At 43.4% G+C, this 23224-nt stretch overlaps 1 protein-coding gene across 1 annotated transcript in view; it reads right to left on the bottom strand.

The window, feature by feature from the left end:
* Positions 1–22112, bottom strand: part of LOC127444991 (polymeric immunoglobulin receptor-like) — an 84181-nt gene extending 62069 nt beyond the window's left edge. The window contains exons 1-5 of the mRNA XM_051704687.1: positions 22014–22112; positions 21582–21878; positions 21093–21404; positions 20616–20930; positions 20172–20492 (exon numbers count right to left, since the gene is read on the bottom strand). Of these exons, the coding sequence (XP_051560647.1) occupies positions 20172–20492; positions 20616–20930; positions 21093–21404; positions 21582–21878; positions 22014–22053 (1285 nt within the window). The 5' untranslated portion in view covers positions 22054–22112. The remainder of the gene's footprint in view (positions 1–20171; positions 20493–20615; positions 20931–21092; positions 21405–21581; positions 21879–22013) is intronic.
* Positions 22113–23224: the final 1112 nt, after the last annotated feature.

Raw genomic sequence — 23224 nt, 5'->3', positions numbered from 1 at the left:
CATGTAAATTCTCAGAACCTCGAAATAGGATTTATCCTCAATCTACCATCATAGAAAGGTAGAATATATACAGACTAAAGTCTGTATTGAATGTTGGTTTTCAGAGAGGTAACACATATTCACCTCAAAACACCACCAACACTCACCTACCATGATCAGGACCCCTCGCTTTACCTTATCCCTAACCTTAACATGTGTACCAAGACAAAGGACATTCATTGGTTTTGTCCAAGCAACCCCTTTGTTAGAGAGGTGACTAACTACCTCTGCGGCCTAAGAGCCAAATCCCCTGAACAAAAGTGTCATGTTAGCATGTCCATCAAAGATGAAGGAACAGAGACCAGGGTAGAGCGAGCAGGCAATTGCTGGCTCGTTAACACCAGCCACCGAAGTACAAATGTCATATGACTGCCATGATACAGCCACTAAACTAACACTACCAAACCAAACGGTGTTCTTAACGGTTCCCCAAGGAGCCACCGTGCACATTGACGTTATTGTCCTCCATCATCTCAACGTCAACAAACATGATGCAGGAATTTAGATCATGGATGCATTTAGAAGTCACAGTTTCACTGTTGATGACACCCTTCAACAGCAGCTTCAGGCTGAAGGGACGAAATTAGTGAAGTTCAGTTTCAAACCGACTTGCTTGACCACTATATTTCCTAGTCACGTAAGCATATCGTCATCTTACCAAGAACACCCTATAAGTTTGGTCGCCCTCGGGCTCCTCCTTAGTGGTTGGATCATCACAGCAATTATTGCACATGCCATGTACAGGTACATTCAACACCTACAGGCCAGACTGGACTCCCTCCTTCTTGTACAGCCGCACTTTACACACCAGTCTGAGCCCATCCCACAGGTTAACCCCAATCATTTCCACGGATAAGCCTTTTAACCTTTAACCCTCCTTTCCTTTCCTCTAACATTTTGGTCCTAGTAACCATTGTCAGGTCCTACTTTGATTTTGTGTTATGACCAAAGAACAACAAAGGATTGTGTTATGGTTAATGATGTGCCTACCAATAACTTGAAATGTTTGTGTGATGAATATAGTTTTAGATTTAGTTAGAAGTTCTATGCCCAGATGTGCCTCAATCTCTGTCCAGACGATAAAGCCTCTGTGAACTCTAATGAACTGTATGGACTGTGCAACCATTTTCTTTCCTATCAGGAATACATGGATGGCGTAACCCACAGGTTACTGTGAACCGACAAGAACTGTTCGGCCCTTCAGTTGCTCTAAAGATGCTGGACAACAACCAACTCTTCAGACCAAAGGGGGGAATGTTGGGCCTCATGTATTCAGACAAAGGCAGGCCTAACAGTTGTAAAAGCCTGACTGAGGCCCACACACAAAGTCATAAATCTTACTGATAAAAACCGTGCCAAAATCAAACAAAGGGAGTCCAAAGCAGACTACAAATCCCATGAAGCCTTGCTCACTAAAGGATCGAACTCTCAACTCCTACTGGATGAGGCACACAACAGAACGCCCCATAACCATGATGTCATCAGGAGTAGAAATACCTCTGAGATCCTTCCGGGCATTGCTTCCAGCAACTTTGCTCGCCATGTATAGACGCAGCTCATCGCTGCTCTCAGGTGTAGCCTCGTGGCACAAGGAAGTAACGTACGACTTGAAACTGTGGCCATACAATCTCCATCTCGCTGGACAAGTTGAGATTACTCTGTGTACCACTGAACACTCTAACGGATCCGAAGGAGACTGCCGAGCAATCCGCATCTTCATCCGTTTGCCTGCAGAAGTGAAGAAAAAGATTTCTCTTCCCTCTTCAATCAAGTCAACGGTTATTAGTCCCTGATTCCAGGGTGGTGCCCCGGCGATATTAATCCTTATTAATATTCTATTGATTTTTGATAATTGATAATTATCTTTGATGATTGTTGAATTTGAAGGATCAATAAGCTAGTGTTAATTCTAATCAATGTTTCATTGATTTTAATAATGAACGATTATCTTTTATAATTGTTGATTTAAAGGATTAAAAAGCTAACATTGATTCTCATCTATGTTATATTGATTTTAATAATGATTAATTATTGCTAATAACCAAACCTGCTCCTGAATGTGGCACACTACATTTAATGGTGCGCCGTGTGAGGTTTTAATGAGTTAGATTCTATTATTTAATTTAAATATTAATTATTACTGATAGTAACACTGATCTAAACAACAAGTAGAACCTACAAGAGCATGTGTCACAGTCAGAAATAGGGTGTGCTACCCATGGAATTCCAGCACCTACAGATGGTGGATGAGGAATGCATACATACATCCTTCCCAGCAAACAATACATTTCTTGACATATTCATCAAAGCAGTGAATGTGTTAATTTTGGAGTCCAAAGTCACTGTGGTGCTTATAATTGTCACTAGTATAATCCAGTGGTACGTGGTGAATTGTTCCAAATGTAGCTGTCAGGTCAGCTGGACTGTCGGTGCAGTGCTCTGTTCTGTGTCTTGCCAAGGGTGCCCGTCTTGGTGATGAGGAGGTTGCAGAGATGAGTTCTACCCTGACCTGTACCGGTATCTGTAACACAAGAAGCAGAGGAACAGTATTCATATCTTAAAATTGATATTTCAAGTCTTTGTAATCATATAGTTTCTCTCAATTTTTATGTTTTAAGTCTTTGTAATCGTATGGTTTCTAATAGTTCCCTAATCTGTAGTTTATGACACCTATGGGCCAGTAAGGTGGGGATAAACTACTGAAGGGGAAAAAACCTATGAGGGAGTCTTCACCACAGGGTTGGCCCCCGAGGCCAATTGCACTTCGGTTCTTCCCTGGGCTCCTTGCTGGTCCATGCATCCTAATCTATCCCTGTGGATGGTAGAACAACTTTACAATGAGAGACATGAGTCCAGGTCTTTTTTCCTTGGCATAATACTGCAGCATCCGTGACTAATAACACCTGATATGGTCCCTGCCACCTGGGTTCTAAGGGTTTGCTCTTAAATGACCGTATCATTGCCCATTGTCCTGGAATGATAGCATGTCCACCCTCGGGTGGAGGTTGCTAACAAGCAGCTACTCTGTCTTTAGCCTTCTGCATGGCTTGAGTGAGGTTTTCACAGTAAGATATCAGGGCATCTGAAGCAAGGTGTACATTGGCACTTCTAAGATCAATGGCTCCTGGCATAGACATAGGGCGTCCTGTGATGATTTTGTGGTGACTGATTCCAAAAGACTGGTTTGGGGATGCTCTTACACTACATAATACTGCTGGCAGAGCTTCAACCCATGGTATGCCTTCCTGATGCATTTAAATTAGTCTTTTCTTGATTGTCCTGTTTGCCCATTCTACATGACCTGAGGCTTGCGGCCTGTATGGACAGTGAAGGTTCCACTTGATTTTAAGCATCCTTGCAACTTCCTTTACTACTTCTCCTGTAAAGTGTTTGCCCTGATCTGAATCAATTGAATCAGGCAAGCCCCATCTAGGAATGAGGTCATTGACCAGACACTTAGCTGTATGTGTGGCAGTGGCTCACCATGTAGGATAAGCTTCTATCCATCTTGAGAATTTGTCTACAAAAACTAAGACATCACTCTTTCTTCTACATGGAGGTAATGAGATGTAGTCCATCTGTAGATGTCGGAAAGGCCCCGGTGGGGCTGGGGTGTGTGCTGCTGCTGTGGATGATGCTGGAGTGTCATCATTCTGTTGGCATGTGACACACCGTTTGGCAGTTTCTGTCGCTATAGCTGCTGAACCCAGGATTCCACCATTGATTTGAGAAACAGTTAGTCATTTCTGCTGGGTTAATGTGACCTAAGTTATGAAGCTGCTGGGCCAGATATGGTAGTAGTGAATCAGGTGCAACATACTTTCCCCCTTTGGTCCAGCAGCCAGATGAATCAATTACAGATCCCTTCTCTAACCATGTCTAAGCCTCATACAGGGGAACATCTTTGTAGAGATCAATAAGAGAGTCTGGAGGCACAGTGACACTAGGTGTGGTCATGCCAGCACACACCTGGACAGTTGTGTATAAGCAGGCTTGTTTAGCCGCAGTGTCAGCAAGAGCATTACCTTGAGCTTCTGCAGTGTTAGCTGTAAGATGTGCTTTCACTTTTATCACTGCTAGCTGTTTGGGAAGAGTCATTGCAAACATTAGGTCTTTGACCAGTTCTGCATGTTTGATAGGAGACCCAGAAGATGTTAAAAATTTACGACTCTGCCAAATAACGCCAAAATCATGAACTACCCCAAATGCATATCTGGAGTCTGTATAGATGTTAGAAGTTGATCCTGAATCCAGGGTGCATTCTCTAGTTAATGCTATCAGTTCTGCTGCTTGTGCTGAGAAGTGATCCGGCAGGTGACCAGAAGCTATTACATCAGACAAATAAGCAGCTGCATATCCTGCCCATCTGTTATCTTCAATAACTTGAGCAGAGCCATCAACAAACAATTCAAAATCAGCATTGCTCAATGGAGTTTCCACAATTATCAGCGTAACACAATCATGAGTCACTTCATCTCCATCCTCTAAAGAAACCTCAGTCATTGCAGACATCATACAAGAGGATGGGTTAGTGACTGGAGCACGTTGCAAAACAACGTTTGGGGCTGTGAGTGTAGATAACCAAATTCCCCAATGGGAGGAGGTGACAGAGGTGACTTTAGCTTGATTAATTAGTGCATATACAGCATGCGGGCACCTGACTGTTATTGTTTGCCCTAACACTACACTAGAGCAGGCTTGAAGAGCCAGGTGAACTGCTTGCACTGCTCATGAGGCATGGGCCCATGCCATGAGCAACCATGTCTAGCTTACCAGAGTAGTAGTGAACTGGACGCAAAATACTATCATGATCCTGCATAAGGCATGCGGTCATGAAGCCTAAATGTTCATGTACATATAACACAAAAGGACTCTCAGGCTGTGCAATACCTAATGCGCTTGACACAAAGCTTCTTTCATAGTGTTGAATGCCCTGAGCTGTTGCTCTTCAAGACATATACCATCAGAATCTTTAACTGGGCCTTTCAACAAATCATAGAGTGGTTGAGCAAGTAAAGCATAATCTTCAATCCATGGCCTGCAATATCCTGCTGTACCTAAGAATGAGTGGAGTGCTTTTATGTTAGTGGGTGGAAGTATTGTTTTCACAGCAGCTTCCCTATCCAGAGTTATGGACCTAACTGTCATGTGTATTTTGTTGATTCATGTCTTTTATTTTGAAAAGTTTAGTTCCTGTTTCCCTTGTCATGTGATTCCTGTTTTCCCTCCATGTTCTTGTGTCATGTTTTTATTGGTTTATTGTTTAATTAGCTTGTTATGAGTTCTGTTTGTTCATTGGTTTATGTTCTCCCATGTCTTGTATTTAAGCCCTCATGCTTGCATTGTCTAGTTGTCAAGTATTGAATGTATGTGGATGTGTTTTGTTCAAGCCAAGCCAAGCCAAGCCAAGCCAAGCCAAGCCAAGCCAAGCCATGTTATGTTTATGTCAAGTCAAGTTTTAAGTCTAGTCATAGTCAAGTTCATGTTTATGTTTTATGTTTCACGTTTGTTGTTAGGGTTACTGGTTATCACGTTTGTAAATAAACTGCACTTTGGTTCCTCATCTTCACATCATCGTCTTCGACATTGCCATTGCCAGCAGCCTTCGTTACAGAATACTTGACCGACTAATGAACCCAGCAGTTCGGCTCATACGCCTACGTCAGGGGAATTGTCCCCTGGAGGATTACGTATAGGACTTGCACTCTGGCCAGCCAGGTGGATTTTAATGTTGTTGCCCTCAAGGACATCTTTAGGGTGGGGTTAAGTGAGCCGATCTCCTCCTTGATGCCTGGTGGTCGCAGTTCCCTCAGCTTGGCTCAATATATCATTGGTTCCACGTTCACTGTGGGGGAGGCGGATGCCGAGCCAGAGGTCCACGACATGGCTGCCGCCGAGCCAGAGGTCCACGACATGGCTGCCGCCGAGCCAGAGGTCCATGACATGGCCGCCGTCGAGCCAGAGTTCCTCAACAAAGCGCCATCTTTTGCTCAATGCCACGTCACAGCAACGCCTCAGCCTGCTCCATGCCACGTCACAGCAACGCCTCAGCCTGCTCCATTCCATGTCACAGCCACGCCTGAGCAGTTGGACCTGGAGATGGTTCCCACCCTTATCACCCACCCTTAGTTCTCCTGAGCAGGCAAGGGGAACTTTCGGCCCTCCGACCCCGCCTGGACCCTCCGAGCCCTGGACTTCACCTTGGCCTATCGGTCCCTCGACATTGCCTCAGCTCAGTGTTCCCTCAGCTCCACTGCGGTCTTTCAGCCTGTCGGCTTTGCCGGGGTCCCTCGTCCCTCCGGCTCCTCCTTGGTCTGTTTGTCACCTGGCTGTGCCTCGTCCCTCCGATCTGTCAGCTCCACCAGGGACCTCCTTCCCTACGGCTCCACCTTGGTCCTCAGTCCTACCGGCTCCACCTCAGTCTTTCAATTCCCCCAGCTCCGCCTTGCTCCTCCGAGCCTCCAGCTCCACCTTCGGCTACTCTCCAGGCACAAAGTTCCATGGCTCCACCCCTCGAGCCTCTCACGGCTCCGCCTTCCATGGCTCCGCCCCTCGAGCCTCTCATGGCTCCACCCCCCATGGACTCTGCCCTGGTCACACGCCCCACGCCTCAAGACACCCCCCCCCAGCTCCCTACAGAACTTTGAAACTTTTTGTGTTTGTTCTTGTGTTGGGGTGTCGGGAGCCGCCCCTTAGTGGGGGGGATATGTCATGTGTATTGTGTTGATTCATGTCTTTCATTTTGAAAAGTTTAGTTACTGTTTCCCTTGTCATGTGATTCCTGTTTTCCCTCCATGTTTATATGTCATGTTTTCATTGATTTATTGTTTAATTAGCTTGTTATGAGTTCCGTTTGTTCATTGGTTTATATTCTCCCATGTCTTGTATTTAAGCCCTCATGTTTGCATTGTCTAGTTGTCAAGTATTGAATGTATGTGGATGTGTTTTGTTCTAGCCAAGTCAAGCCATGTTGTTTATGTCTTGTCATGGTCAAGTTCATGTTTTGTTTCACATCTGTAGTTAGGGTTACTGGTTATCACATTTGTAAATAAACTGCACTTGGGTTCTTCATCTTCACGTCTTCATCATTGCCAGCAGCCAGCATCGTTACACTAACTCCCGCCCCAATGGTTTTCCCTAGGAAAGTAACTTGTTTTTTTTTGTTTTTTTTTTTTTTATAAAGCCTTTGTGTAGGCTGCCTTTATGTTCTTTTTTTATGTAGATAGTCCAATAGAGCTGATACTTCGGCTTTGTGTACCTCTTCATCTAATGATGCAATTAATATATCATCAACATACTGAATGACAGTAGACTGTTTGACAGGACACTCTGGGTCAGCTAGGTCATGCCTGACTGCCTGATGATATATATATATATATATATATAGTTGGGGAATTTTGAAATCCCTGTGCTAGTCGTGTCCACTGATATTGCTCATAGTCAACTGTGAAAGCTAACCAGGGTTGACTGTCCTGTAGTGTTACAGAGAAAAAGCCATTGGACATATCAATCACAGAGAATATTTTGCAATCTAGAGGCAAGTCATTACAAATTGTTGAAGGATCTGCAACTAAAGGAGCAGTCTTGTTTATGTGTTTGTTATCTGCTCTCAACTGTGAGTCACCATGTTCCATTAGCTTTTTTTGATCGGCCATATTGGAGAGTTACATGGGCTATTGGTCTTAATTATAACTCCTTGGGCCAGCAACTTTTCTATGATAGGTTTGACTCCTTGCACAGCTTCTTTACACAATGGATATTGCTTGGTGGCAGGAGGTGGTGTTCCTGTGAGCCTAACAGGTTCTGCTGAAGTCAGGAACACACAATCATCCTTATCTCTAGCCCATATAGGATGGTCTTGCAAATGTTCATGGTCAGGGGTCAATACACTGTCCATAGAAACCTGTGCTGTAGCTATTTTGATTGTGGCAGACTCTGAAGACATGTCTAACATTAAATGCACTTGTCTTCGCAGATCCATTCCCAATATAGCACCAGTATTCAAATAAGCACACAACAGAGGTGTAGATAATATCTTGGGGCCTAGATGAACTTCAATGGGGGAAGTTTTATACAAAACTGAATCATGGCCCATAACACCAGTTAAAGACAGCTTGGTTTTCTGGTAGGAAATACTTAAACTTTTAGCCAATGTGAGTGGAATCACTGTCATTTCTGCACCTGTGTCTAACAAAAAATCAACCTCCTTTTGTTGTATGGTACCTTTCACAAAAATTCTCTTATCATTTCTGTAGATTACAGGGGAAAGGTATGCACTCACAGCCCCAACAATTAGTTTTTTGTCTGCTCTTTCTGTTCCTGTTGTGCTCTCAGCAGTGCTTGAGCAAGCTGCCCAAGGGTTTCTGTAGATAAATTAGGAGTTACTTCAGGGTTGTAAGCAAGCTGAGTAGGATAAGAGTTATGTTGTGCATTTCTCCTGATATCTAATTGCTTCTTTCTACACTCCTTCACCCAGTGCCCTGTTTTTCCACAGTAGTTACATTTTCCCTTTCTCCTAGGAAATTTGTGTTCTTGTCTCTTTTCTATGTGAGAGTTACTGATCCTGCTGCAACTTTCACCTTTGCCTTAACATCAAAGTCTCTTTCCCAAGTCGTCAACCTGCCCAAGTTGTTTCACAGAGTTTCGTTAGACCATGTCAAATCTAAGAAAGGCAGTGCATTTCTGTATTCTACTGAAAGGCCATCAAACCATGTATGGACCAGTGGTCCCTTATCATCTAAGACACTCTCAGGATTATTGGCTATTCCACTGTATGCAACAGCTGACTGACAAAATATTTCTGTATATTCACTCACAGATTCTTCCTTTTTTTTGCACACAACTAGTGACTCTGGACCAATCAACCTTTGGTCCTATGATGTTCTTTAGAACTTTCAGCACTCCCTCTCTTAAGTCATCTCTGCTGGCATGCTTGAACTCAGAAGGATCAACAGTAGTTTCAAAACTATGGAACTCAGATTCAGTTAAAATCTGTAACATAATTTGGGTGATCTCAATTAGAGACATGTTGTAGAGTCGCATTTTCTTAGCTAATGTTCTCAGTATAATGCAGCTGATGCTTTTGCTTCTCTCTACTCTACCAAAACATAGTAATTTTAAATTTATGTTCCCTATCTGTCACACACTCGACATTGGTGTCGATGTAGTGACACTAGGGGTCACTCTTGGGAGCCCGAGACACCTCTGGTCTTTGAAAAAAGGCCAATGAAAATTGGCGAGTGGTATTTGCATGCCACTCTCCCGAACATACGGGTATAAAAGGAGCTGGTATGCAACCACTCATTCAGATTTTCTCTTCGGAGCCGAACGGTCATGCTCATTGAGCTGAATACTACTGTTCATTCACCTCTGCTGGATCTGACGGCGCATTTCAGCGGCTTCTCCCCCTCTGCACCGGTGCACTGCAGAGAACGCCCCTGGGCACTTCGGCAGAAAAACTAGAGAGTATATTTTCTGAAAGAGCATTTTTCCCCTCTAAAAGAGTATATATTTCTCTAAAAGAGCGCACACACAGAACGTCTTTTTAAAGACGCGTCTTTTAAAGATGCTTTTCCGATTGTGTGTTATTCCTGGTTGTGCTCATTATCTCTCGCCTTCTAATGGTCACGATCACTGTCTTTCGTGTCTGGGCACTGCTCACGCAGAGACAGCATTCGTGGATGGTCATGTTCTCATTGCGAAAATATGTCCATGGCAACGTTGTGGTCGCGGCTCACCTTCGTAAGAAAGCGAGCCACCCCAGAGGCTCCTGGCTCGGTCCTTTTACCCACAGGTTTGAGGCCAGCGCGGCTAGCACTGGGGGTGATTTGGGGACCCCAATGGGACCGCCTCCACCGGGTATCCCCCGCGGACCTCCCAGCACGCTTGTCTGCCGCGATCGGGCTTCCAGGTGAGTCCGCCGGCTCCTCTCACAGCGAGTCCGACCTCTTATTCGGAGCCCACGAAAGTGATGAGCTCTCGAGCACAGCATCAGAGAGCGGGCTCGTCCAGTCGGAAGCCTCAGCTGGGCTCCTCCCTTCGGGGTCGATCGCCCAGTCACAGGCTGACGCAGAGATGATGACATGCTTTCCCGGGCAGCTGCGAGCGTCAGTTAGAGTGGATTCACCGCTCTTCCCTGAACCCTCGCGGCTCTGTGATTGGTTCCTGGGCTCGCGGCGCCGCTCAAAGCCACGCCCCTCCCCCGTTCCTTTCTTCCCGGAAGTGCATGATGAGCTGACAAGGTCGTGGGAGGCACTTTTTACCGCCCGGTCCCGATCTTTTCAGCTTCCCCGCCCTCACTACCCTCGATGGTGGGGCAGCCAAGGGTTATTCGGCAATCCCCCGGTGGATAAAGATGCTCGCAGTGCACCTATGCCCGCAGAGCGCCGCCACCTGGCACGGGTGCCCAAATCCCCCATCCAAGGCCTGTAGGTTTACGTCGTCTCTGACGGCCAAGGCCTACGGTGCCACTGGACAAGCCGCCTCCACCCTGCATGCCATGGCTCTCCTGCAAGACCGCCAAGGCACTAAAGGAACTGCACGAGGGTAGTTCTGCCCCGGGTTTGATGCAGGAACTGTGCTCGGCGACCGACCTCACTCTCCGAGTGACGGAGGTCACGGCGCAGTCTCTCGGGCAGACGATGGCCACACTAGTGGTCCAAGAGCGCCACCTTTGGCTCAACCTGGTCGAGATGGGTGAGGCCGACAAGACACGATTCCTTGCTGCCCCCATTTCCCAGGTGGGCCTATTCGGCGACACCATCGAGGACTTTGTGCAGCAGTTCTCGATTGGTAGAGCAGTAGATGGGTGCTAGCCGGCATATCCTGCCCCGGCACGGCTCAAGATACCGCACCCTGTCTACTCATCGCCAAGGGTGTCCCCCTGCGGTGACTGCACCGGCTCCGCCGCAGCCCGCCCTTCGGCCCAGCCCCGGCGTGGAGCCCACCGCAGGAAGCAGAAGCCACCCGTCTCGCAGCCGCCCAGAACCCGTGAAAGGCTTCAAAGCACCCTTGAGACAGGCGACCCAGGGACAATGAAACCCGCTGTTCTGGAGCTGGTAAGCAGATCTTCATCTTTTTGTTACCTTTTGCATTTAATTGCGCTGTATGCCCAAGTGGCTGCAGTACTCAAGAGCTCAGCAAGAGTGGTTTCCTTGTTCCCTGGGTCACGTATCTGGTGTGTACGGCTGGCATCACGACCACCGTCCACCACTCCATTTGGCAGGTTGGCGCTCCAGCGGCGGTCTCCCGCCCCTGAGCGCCCAGCTGTGGCACAAATCCGCCCCCGATGTGACAGTCTCCACGGGTCACAAGGACAGGCCTCTTCCTCCCCCATCCCAGGCTGTTCCGGGGGTGGTCACAAAGAGCCAGGTAAGTGCTTCGATGTCCTTAGAATCAGCAGGGCCACGACGTGGTGTGGCACCTCAAGCTCCGCCCCGCCGCAAGGCCCCACCTGCCGGTACATCCGATGATGTTGTCCCTTTGGTCCCCCTTGCGCGGAACTTGGACGCATGGCTTGAGCCTTCCAATCTGTCACGAGGGCTGGTCCTTCGCCAGGCATCCGTCCAGGTTCAGCGGTGTCCACTTCACCTTGGTGAAAGACGAAAATGCTGCTACCTTGCGCGGAGATCGCTACCCTCCTATGGCAGGACGCGATAGAACCTGTCCCTCCAGCCGAGATGAAGAAAGGGTTTTACAGCCCCTACTTCATCGTACCGAAAAAAGGCGGTGGGTTGCGGCCAATCTTGGACCTATGAGTACTGAACCGGGCTTTACACAGACTCCCGTTCAAGATGCTGACGCAAAGACGCATTCAAGCGAGCGTCCGGCATCAAGATTGGTTCGCGGCGGTAGACCTGAAGGATGCATACTTTCACGTCTCGATACTTCCTCGACACAGGTTCGACACACCCTTCCTGCGGTTCGTGTTCGAGGGTCAGGCGTATCAGTACAAAGTCCTCCCTTTCGGCCTGTCCCTGGAGACTCCACCTTCAGGTGGTCCAGCTGATTTGGAGTCGATTCGACAGGCACAGGTGCACCTGTTCGCCTCCCAAGAATCCTCCCCACTGCCCGCCTCGGCATAGACACGCTGGCACACAGCTGGCCCCCTGGCATTCGCAAATATGCGTTTTCCCCAGTGAGCCTGCTTGCACAGACCCTGTGCAAGGTCAGGGAGGACGAGGAGCAGGTCGTCCTGGTAGCACCCTACTGGCCCACCCAGACATGGTGCTCGGACCTCACGCTCCTCGTGACAGCTCCCCCTGGCAAATTCCACTGAGGAAGGACCTCCTTTCTCAGGGAAGGGGCACCATCCGGCACCCGTGCCCAGACCTCTGGAATCTCCATGTCTGGCCCCTGTATGGGACACGGAAGACCTAAGCTGTCTCCCACCTGCGATGGTAGACACGATCACTCAGGCTAGGGCTCCCTCTATGTGGCGCCTGTATGCCTTTAAGTGGCGTCTGTTCGCTAAGTGGTGTTCTTCCCGTCGGGAAGACCCCCAGAGATGCACAGTCAGATCAGTGCTTTCCTTCCTGCAAGAGAGGTTGGAAGGGAGGCTGTCCCCTTCCACCTTGAAGGTGTACGTTGCTGCCATAGCAGCACACCACGACGCAGTCGACGGTAAGTCCTTAGGGAAGCACGACCTGATCATCAGGTTCCTAAGAGGCGCCAGGAGGCTGAATCCCTCCAGGCCGCGTCTCGTTCCCTCATTGGACCTCTGTAGTTCTTCAGGGTCTACAGAGAGCCCCCTCTGAACCTTTGCAGTCAGCCGAGCTTAAGGCACTCTCCTTGAAGACTGCCCTCCTGACTGCGCTCACTTCCATCAAGAGGGTAGGTGACCTACAAGTGTTCTCTGTCAGCGAAACGTGCCTGGAGTTCGGTCCAGGTTACTCTCACGTGATCCTGAGACCCTGACCGGGCTATGTGCCCAAGGTTCCCACCACCCCTTTAGGGACTAGGTGGTGAACCTGCAAGTGCTGCCCCAGGAGGAGGCAGACCCAGCCCTCTCATCGCTGTGTCCGGTGCGTGCTTTACGCATCTATTTGGATCGCACGCAGAGCTTTAGAATCTCTGTGCAGCTCTTTGTCTGCTTTTGGAAAGGAAGCACTGTCTCCAAGCAGAGGATCGCCCACTGGCTCGTTGACGCCATAACTATGGCATATCTCGCCCAAACCATGCCGCCCCCGGTAGGGCTACGAGCCCATTCTACCCGTGGTGTAGCGGCTTCTTGGGCCTTGGCCAGGGGTGCCTCTCTAACAGACATTTGCAGAGCAGCGGGCTGGGCAACACCCAACACCTTTGCAAGGTTCTACAACCTCTGGATGGAACCGGTTTCATCCCAGGTAGTGGCACGCAACAAGCGGATAAGCCTGGGATAGCCGGCCGGGTGTATCGCTTGCACATATCGCCTTCCACCTCCTTTTGAGCTGAAGACGTGCACTGTTAATTCCCAGTAGTGTTCACAAAATTTGTTCCCTGGTTGACTTCCTCCGAGCCCTGTGGCAGTCGAGTTTTCGGAGAGACTTGCTGCCGGCCCAGTACATGTGCTAACTAAGAGCCCGGTTCTGGGGTAGATGCTCTGCATGTGGCGGTTCCCTGTAAGGCTAACCCCATGCGATCTATATCTTCCGCTAATTCGTTTCCCTGCTGGCAAACTGCATCTTCCTTGGGCAGAGACCCTCTGCCCCAGTCTCCATGTTGTAGTAACTCCTCCCTCTTTGGGCAGGATCTACCTTGAAGGCTCTCCACATGGTTGGAAAGACCATGTGATGTATTCTTCCACTTAAATATCCCCCCTCTCTTGGGGTGAGGTGTGGTCTCCGCGGTGTCCTCCCCTTGGGAGGGACACCCCCCGACTAGACCTGGTGGCCCAGTCGGATAATCCCCATTCTTTTTTAGGGAGTGGAAAAAGAGAAGAGGAAAAGAGGCCACGACTGGGTTAAGCCTGTCTCTATCTTTGGGTAGTCGACTTGTCCCCAAAAAGGGCCGTTCGACACTCATAACTGTGTTGGGGGAGGTTATGTGTCGACCTGGTGTGCTGGCTATGAGGCACACAGCAAGTCTGCCCACCACACACCGCCAGTTCACGTAACACAGTTCAGCCTTGTGGCGTTTTGTATAGGGACCCCTAGTGTCGCTACATCGACACCAACGTCGAGTGAGTGACAGATAGGGAACGTCATGGTTACTGGTGTAACCTCCGTTCCCTGATGGAGGGAACGAGATGTTGGTCCCTCCTGCCAAAACGCTGAACTACCCGCTGAAATGGCCGGACCTTATATCGGCTCCTCAGCGTAAAACCTGAATGAGTGGTTGCATACCAGCTCCTTTTATACCCGTATGTTCGGGGTAGTGGCATGCAAATACCACTCGCCAATTTTCATTGGCCTTTTATCAAAGACCAGAGGTGTCTCGGGCTCCCAAGAGTGACCCCTAGTGTCACTACATCGACACCAACGTCTCGTTCCCTCCATCAGGGAACGGAGGTTACACCAGTAACCATGACGTTTCCACAACATCTATACCAGGCGGTGTGTGAAAAAAGCTTGGAGGATCATCAGAGACTCCAGCCACCCGAGCCATGGGCTTCCATCACTGCTACCATCAGGCAGGCGGTATCGCAGCATCAGGACCTGCATCAGCCGAATTCATGACAGCTTCTTCCCCCAAGCAATCAGACTTTTGAACTCTTGATCTCTCACGATCAATATACATCAGCACTGCACTTTATTATTCTTATTATCTCACACTGGACTGTCATAAATTATATTCTCTCTTAACAACACCCTGGCAACTGACTATCAACCTACAGCCTGAATGTCAATACAGTACAATACAACCTACTGTATATTTTATATATATTATTTTGATTGTATACTGTGTATTCTATATTGTGTGTATTGTATACTGTACATTGTATATTATTATTTGTATATTGTGTTGTGTGTAATTATGTGTATATTAGATATGTAAATTGTGTAAATCTGGTGCTTATTGTAAATTGTATATGTCTCATCACTGTCATGACTGCTATGTTGCTCGGAACTGCACCCAAGAATTTCACACACTATTGCACTTGTGTATATGGTTGAGTGTCAATAAAGTGATTTGATTTTGATTTGAAGTCGTGGTAAGGGCAACGACTGAGTCTGAAATTGTGTGAGAGAGATGAATTCTAATGAATTGTAATGGGATGAAATGTAAAGAGGGATGTTGGTAACAGTAGCCAAAGAACAGGCCATTATGTGTTAATGAGAGTCATTTACAGTATGAAAAAAAAAAAACAACATGATTTCAATTTAAGTACTTCTGCTGTGCCACGTGCCACATTAGAGGATTCTGTAATTACTCCAAATTACCAGCAGGGGGAGTAAAATTACCATGGATTATCTGAACTCATGTTAACAGTTTAAACACACATTTCATACTGGTGCGGTGGACAACCATAGGTGAAAGAGTTAATATAGGTAAAGTTGTTAATGTAAAAAGTACAAACAAATAAAGCAACCACATATATATAAAGCGGTTAACTAAAAAATTGAAACCAAACACACGTGTATAAATCTTTAATCTGTTGAAATCAGTAACTGTTTAAATCATGAATAAATTCATCAAATTTCCTCTCGTGTTGACCAGTGAACTGTCCTATTCAACAGTAGACAGTTTTGGACTTTTCAAGATAAAAACAATAGCAAACTATTTTGATTTCTTAATGAATAAAATATGGCAGTTATAAAAATATGTCAGAATAAAATGTGTAAATATAAAACTTAAGAACAGTTTAAAAATGAAAAGCATTATCTGAAAAAGCATAATCTAACAATAAAGCATACTTGAACTGAAACATAAAACAACATCAGCACAAGTCTCATGTCACAAGTTCACGTATAAAGCATTTCTGAGAAGTTTTTAAAAATGCTAAAATGATTAAGTTATTAAAAATGGACTTCCTTGCAAGCTATCTGTAACTAATTTCTCTTGCATGTCCAAATCTAAAGCAGAACAAAAGTGCAAGTCAAAGTTGAGCATCATCATTTTCAAAGAGGAGAGAAGAGCTCACAAGACAACACAGTCACACATTCATTTTAACAGCTCTGAACACAAAAGTGATTTTCCTCATTTATAACATTCTAACAGTTTAAGAGCTGCTATTAATGAGTCTTTATAAAATATATGTGGGGGAAAGATGCTGCATCTCATCTACATTTGGAAATGAAAATTTGCATAGTGCAGTGAGTGTCACTTAAGTGTTGCATTTCCTGGTTTTTTCACACCTTCAGATAAAGTGAGAAGACAAACTCTTTACACATACTGATGAATGTCTGAAAGTCGCTGTTTCAAACATGTAAAAGGAAGCAACATGAACATACACCTTAAAGTCTCTCATGATTCAGCACACTGTTGATATTTTAATATTAGATTATGGGTCATTTTTACAAAATATCTGTGAGCCAAATCAAATGTTAAAATATCACAATGCATTTTAAAATACCCTTGGAATTGTTTGATTATCTGTAATATCTGTTATTATGGAATTAGTTCAGTCTTGTGCAGTATCTGATAGTGGCATAATCAGTGTGAATCTCCTCTTTACTGAATGTGACTGTATCATCAGTGAGAGAATCTTCATGTTTGTGGAAACTGACAGCAGCATACAGGAGCCCATCAGAGGAGTTTGAGGGAAACTGTACAGTAGAGTAAAGAGGAGCTGATGAAGGATCTGAGAGAGAATCACGTCTGCTGTCTGCACAGGATGACTGAAATAAATACAGTATGGCAAACATATAGAAAAATATATATTTCAAACAAAGAGAACATACAAGCATTTACTATAAGTGCATGCATTGTACCATATGAATTCTGTTAACTCCCTTTCACAAAACACACACTGTAACTCACCGTTCTATTTGTATCTCTCTTTCTCTTGTCTGATGTTGAGGTGATTTCTGATGAACAAAAAACAAAATCAAGACATCAGTAAGAGAAGACACAAATAAATGCAACTGTGTGTGTGTGTGTGTGTGTGTGTGTGTGTGTGTGTGTCACCTTGTCTCTTGTTGTGTCTTAATTTACAAAGAATCAGAGTGAATCCTCCAATCAGCAGCAGAATCACACACACACAAATGATGATGATCATGGAGAAATCTGAAAATAATATTGATAATTACAGAAAAACACAGAGATACTTTAATAAAATAGAAGTTAAACAAATATTAAAATATATAACATTCATGTCCAAGTTACAGTCAGCTTTAAAGTGTACAATACAAGCTAAAAGTAATGTCTAATTCATTTCTGTTTCTAATGAAGTTTGTGGGCTTGTTGATTTCAGTTTTATAACGGCAAGAGAAATCTTTTACTTTTCAGCTTTTTCTCTTCATAACACACTAAACGTTCATTTAAATTATTATTATTATATTCTTTAAATATACATTTATCTAGAAGAATTGAGAGCGTACATTTTAAAATATCTCACTGTATTTTTAAAATACTAGTGATACTGTTTGATCATCTGTGATCTCTCTTAAGATAATTAGTACGTTGACTGACAGTAGCATAGTCGACAAAACTGCTTAACTGAACATTACTGAATCATCACGAGAGAATATTCATGCTTTTTGAATAGTTTTTTTTTAAGCTGAATTACTCTGCAGTAAAAATGACTTCAATCAAAGCCTCTCTTCTGCAGAACTGCACACAACCTGTGATCTACTTCTTTTATAGGTCTCTCTGTTTCTTTAGCCATGTGGTCACACAGTGGGTTTCCTGAATAAGTCTGTTAAATGTTCACAGTCAAACTAAGACTAAAGACCTGGAACGTTCTACAGTTTTCTGTGGTTTTCAGCTGGTGTGAAAACAGTCTGTTCATCACGCACACAATTCACAACCAGAAATGATGAGAAACTTTTATACAAAAACATAAACTAATTAAATAAATAAATAAAATAGATATTTTAATATGACACCAGATAGATTCACTCCACTAGCTATAGCCCTGTTTACACTGACTGAATGTTTGAGAATTCAAATTACAACTTTAAAAATGTCCAAAACTTGTATTTGTACTGATTTTCTTCATCATCTTATTATCATTTTTGTATCATTTTATCATTGTATTACCAATATTCAGGTGCACACACACACACCTGCATCTGACCCTACATGGCACTATAAGCAGTTTTAAGTTTAAAGGTATATTCTGGGTTCAATACAAGTTAAGCTCAATCGACAGCATGTCAATCTTGGTATAATGTTTTTAATAAAAAAAAGAAGATGCAAAAATCAAGGTTACAATGAGGCACTTTCAATGGAAGTCTATGGGGTCAATTTTTGGAGAGTTTAAAGGCAGAAATGTGAAGCTTAAAATGTTATAAAAGCACTTACTAAAACTCATGCAGTTGTTTAAATCGTCATTTTTACAGTCGGTTTAAGGTTTTATGGTTTCTTGACATTACATTGTCATGGCAACGAAGTTGTAAAATTGATTATAACTGTACACAGAAAAGTTTAGTAAGTGATTTTATCACAGTAAAATATTGTTTATGTCTTGTGTCTATACTTTTGAAACAGTGAGTATTTTAATGTTTACAGATTGACCCCATTGACTTCCATTGTAAGTGTCTCACTGGAACACATATTTTTTTGCTTGTTTAAAGAAAAGGAGGGACGACTCAAAATAATTGTTTGTGGTAATCAATATTATGCCACAAATCCTGTAGATTGAGCTTAACTTGTATTGAACCCGGAATATTCCTTTAAGTTACGATAATATCTTCACCACCAGCGGTGTAAAGTAACTAAGTACAAATACTTTATTACTGTACAGATGTAGCTAGTCGTTTTTTAAAATATGAACTTTAATTGAGTTTTCAATTTGTTGCAGCTTTCAATAATACTTTGCAACATATTTTTTTTTACTTATTTTTACTCTGATACATTTTGCACAAGACCCTCATGTAAAACATTTTTAAACTTTCAGACAAGGCTTTGTCAAACCAACATCAATCTAGTTGTGACTGTTCTCTATAAATAATGACTGTACATGATTTGATTGTTAATACGTGCTGATATATGAATATTTCACGAGTTCGCCTGCCCATGTAATCTTTGAACGATGAAGGTAACGGCTTGTGGCTTTCTGTCCGTAAAGGAGGGGCTCGAGGATGAGGCCCCCTTTTTGGGACTAGTGAATAGATTAGGAAAGCTATAAAGCAGGAACTCTTAAAACAGGGGATGGAGATGGGGAGATGCCGAAAGGACCGTCACAAGAGAGAGGTAAACAGCAGCTTATTTATTCTACAGTTTAAAAGTTGATGAGATGGAAAGGTTCCTCCCGAACCTTCATTTATAAACTTGTGCCAAGGATGATGCAAATAAATTAACTCTCTTACCCCTGCTGATGTTTATATGTACTTTAGTGATGGCATCAGATCCACACCAGTATATCCCAGAATCCTCTTGTCTCAGATCAGTGATGTTTACAGTAAAGACTCCAGTAGATGCTTCATCACTTAAAGAGAATCCATCATGTCTGATTCTCTCCAATGAAACTCCATCCTTTACACACATTGAGGCTTGATGTCCTTTACAGAAGAATTTCTGATGTTCATCATGATGTTTGCACTTGATTGAGATGTTGTCTCCTTCAGACTGATTCAAGATCAGCTCTGAAAAGAACAACAATTTCACTCCACACAGTTCAGGCACATGTAATATTCATATTGAGTTGTTCATGTCCCTCACCTTGTTTCCTGATAATGATCAGATGAGTGCAAAGATAATTCACGTCTCTTTCTAATGTCATTGCACAGCAGTATTTCCCAGCATCCTCTGCTGTCAGTCCAGTGATGGTCACAGTAAAGACACTTGCTGTGATGTCATCATTCAGAGTCAATCTGTCAGTCTTGGTCTCATTCTGGTCTGTCACAGTCTCAATGAGAGGATTTCTATCTCTAGTGGAGCACTTCCCCTTACAGAGATACTTTGACTTTGATTTATAGATCGGATCATAAGGACAGATGATCTCAACAGATTCTCCTTCATGACCAAATACTGGAGGCACTTCAAAGAAAGATAGAGAAACATTTTATGCTTATACTGTACAAATTAAAGTAATTGTCTGTTTTACTCACTGATGAGGTTGAGATGAACTTCAGTGGTCAGAGAGATGAAAGTCAGATGTTCTTCACTGGTTTCTGTTCCACACCAGTAAACTCCAGCATCTCTCACTGTCAGATTACTGATTCTCACAGTAAAAACTCTTGCTTCATTTCTCTCAGATAAAGAATTCATTTGTGTCTCTTCAGATGTGTTGACAGTTTGACAGATGTGATCATCATCCTCTTTACAAAAGTGTGTTGAACTGACTTCATGTTCCTCTGGGATCTGACAGAAAATCTTCACTTCCTCACCAAGATAAACAGATTTACTCACCCTTTGTACTAATAATGCATCTATAAATAAAAACAAAGTGTATACAAATCTGAAGAAAATATTTCATACATGCTAGATAAATAAATAAGTACCGTAAAATGTGTTAGATAATTGTAAAAATGATCTACATATAATTTCCACACCCTCTTTGACGTCCAGTGTGACTTGAGTAACTCTGTCAGTATATTGAGATACATTGACTCCACACCTGTATGTTCCAGCATCTCCAGCATTCAGATCTCTAAAGAACACCATCAAGACTCCTCCTCTGGTGTCATCATATAAAGAAACATCTCCATTTTCCATCCATTTATTCTCAACTCCTGGATACTTCCTCTCAGAACATCCATCTGATTCTTTACAGATATATTTTGGGTTGGTTTTGTACTGAGGGTGTTCACACTTGATAATGATCTGACCTCCTGAGTAACCGGTCACTCTATATGAACCCACTTTATCTGACAATCACAAATATCACATTATACAACTCATCACATCTGAATAAATCAACCTTCCCATAAACCATGAAATTTATATTAGAGCTGTAGAAACATAACAGTAGAACTAGAAAACATAATGAAACAATGAGAACAAAGACAAACTGAATGTGTTCTACTTACTGATAATGTGAAGATGAACAGTATTAACAAGGGAGTATGAATTATTGTAGTCCCAAACTCCACATAAATAAACTCCTCCATCATCTGGTGTCACAGCAGTAATTCTGACACTGAAGAGATTTTTATATCTTTCATCAGAAATACTGAATCTTTCTTTCTTCTTCCATGTGCTGTAGATCTCCTCAATGGATGTTTTTCCTTCTTTGAATATTGCCTTCCAGTTATTCTTGTGATTCTGTGAATATTCACAGCTGAACTCAGCAGTTTCTCCACTATTCACAGTCACTGTTTTTGACCTCCCACAACAAGAATCTGTCATTCACATATAATAACACAGATGTTACATATTGATTGCCTTAATAAATACTATTAATAAATATAATATAATATAATATAATATAATATAATATAATATAATATAATATAATATAATCAGTTCTATTGTTTTTTTTTTCCATTACACAATGACTTAAATCCCAAATGACTGACCTCCAATCACATTTAAAGTCATATAAATGAACCACTGCCTATTAAACCCGATCTGGTATCTTCCAGCATCTGTTGTTTTCAGTTCTCTGATGAAGATCATGAGGTTTCCATATTTGTTATGAAACAGAGTGAATCTTCCTTCAGTAATCCATTGATCATGTTTCTTATCTTGTATAATTGTTCTGTATGGATCATGTTTAGCCATGTATTTAAAACAGTTATCGCACCAAAGCTTCCAGGAATTAACAAGAACACTTCCTCCAGAATATCCAGTCACATCAAAGCATCTCACTGAACCTGATCAGATTAATACTGTTATCAGAAACATCATTAAATAATTATTTGTCTATACATCATTACTGTATATGGATTTAGAGAGTTTAAGTAGAGTACATCATGATTTGTGCAGTATTGAAAGAGAAGTGTATTGACCTGAGATGAGGTAGAATGTGAAGATGATGAAGATCTTCATTGTGAGTTGAGTTCAGCTTCACAGCAGCTCTGATTCTCCTCACAGGATGTTTGTCTTCTTTATGCTGAATGTTCTCTGTGTGTATCTCTCTGTCTCTACATCTGTCTGCTTTAGTTACTTCCTCTTTATTCAGCTCTTTATAAGTAATGATCAGATTTCCTCCCACCATCACCATTCACTCAATATTCTTCACAGAGAAACAGCGACCTCTAGCTGAGGTTAAAGTTTCTGCGACAGTGAACATAACCTGACGTGTGTTTGTGCTGAGGGATCTTCTCACACATACTGTATAACTTTTAGTGTAAGATACGAATAAACTGAAAGGCGGTTAAATTGGGCCGGAACAGTCCGGAACGGCGTCTTCTATAAAGAAAGACAAAAAAAATGCTTGTTTGTCAATCCATTCAGTTTCTAGTATTCTCCGATGTGGTTTTTATTTGATCCATTTGACACATTCCATCTCTATTTAGCAAGTGTACTTTTTCAGAAATATTTCAAGTTCATTACACTCGTCAGGTAAATCAGTAGCAAAACTCGAGAGCTTGCATATTTGGATTTGTGATCTTGTACAATAAATATTTGTGCTCGTAAGTTGAAACTTACACTCACAGTGCTGATGTGAAAACTTGTAAATTATAAAATGAAGTTGAATGTTGCAATCTGCACTCACAGACAGTAATTCAAAGCTTGTGTTCTGAATTCACTATTGCAGACAATTAGTTACAAATGTGTAAAATGACATTCACATAAATACAACTCCAGACACAACTTTTGTACTTTAATTCATTTTTGCAGTACAACCACAAATTGGCACTTTACAACCTCTCAAACTTTAAATCTTCACACCTTGACTTTTGCAACTACTTTTGTAAAAAACCTGTAGCAAATGTTGAACCGATCTGGCCCAACATACACTTGTACACTGATGAGAGAGCAAGACCAGTGTTCGGCAGGGGAGGGTCAATAAAGTCGTTTTATTAGTTGATGCCTAGCCAATGAAATGGGACGTTATTGTATGCAATGACGTCACGCCACAGCACCATCCCCACTGTTGCCAATTTAGCGACATTTTGACCCCCTTGGCAAGTAAAAGAGCCATCCAGCGACTAGCGACAATTTTAGCGACTTTTGTAGTCTGCTTTAGTGATTCTCCCACATCTGGCGACAGAAA

Source organism: Myxocyprinus asiaticus, chromosome 8, assembly GCF_019703515.2.
Source record: "Myxocyprinus asiaticus isolate MX2 ecotype Aquarium Trade chromosome 8, UBuf_Myxa_2, whole genome shotgun sequence".
Classification (NCBI taxonomy): domain Eukaryota; kingdom Metazoa; phylum Chordata; class Actinopteri; order Cypriniformes; family Catostomidae; genus Myxocyprinus; species Myxocyprinus asiaticus.
The sequence above is the reverse complement of the archived record's forward strand: the minus strand, read 5'-3'. Positions and strand labels throughout refer to the sequence as shown.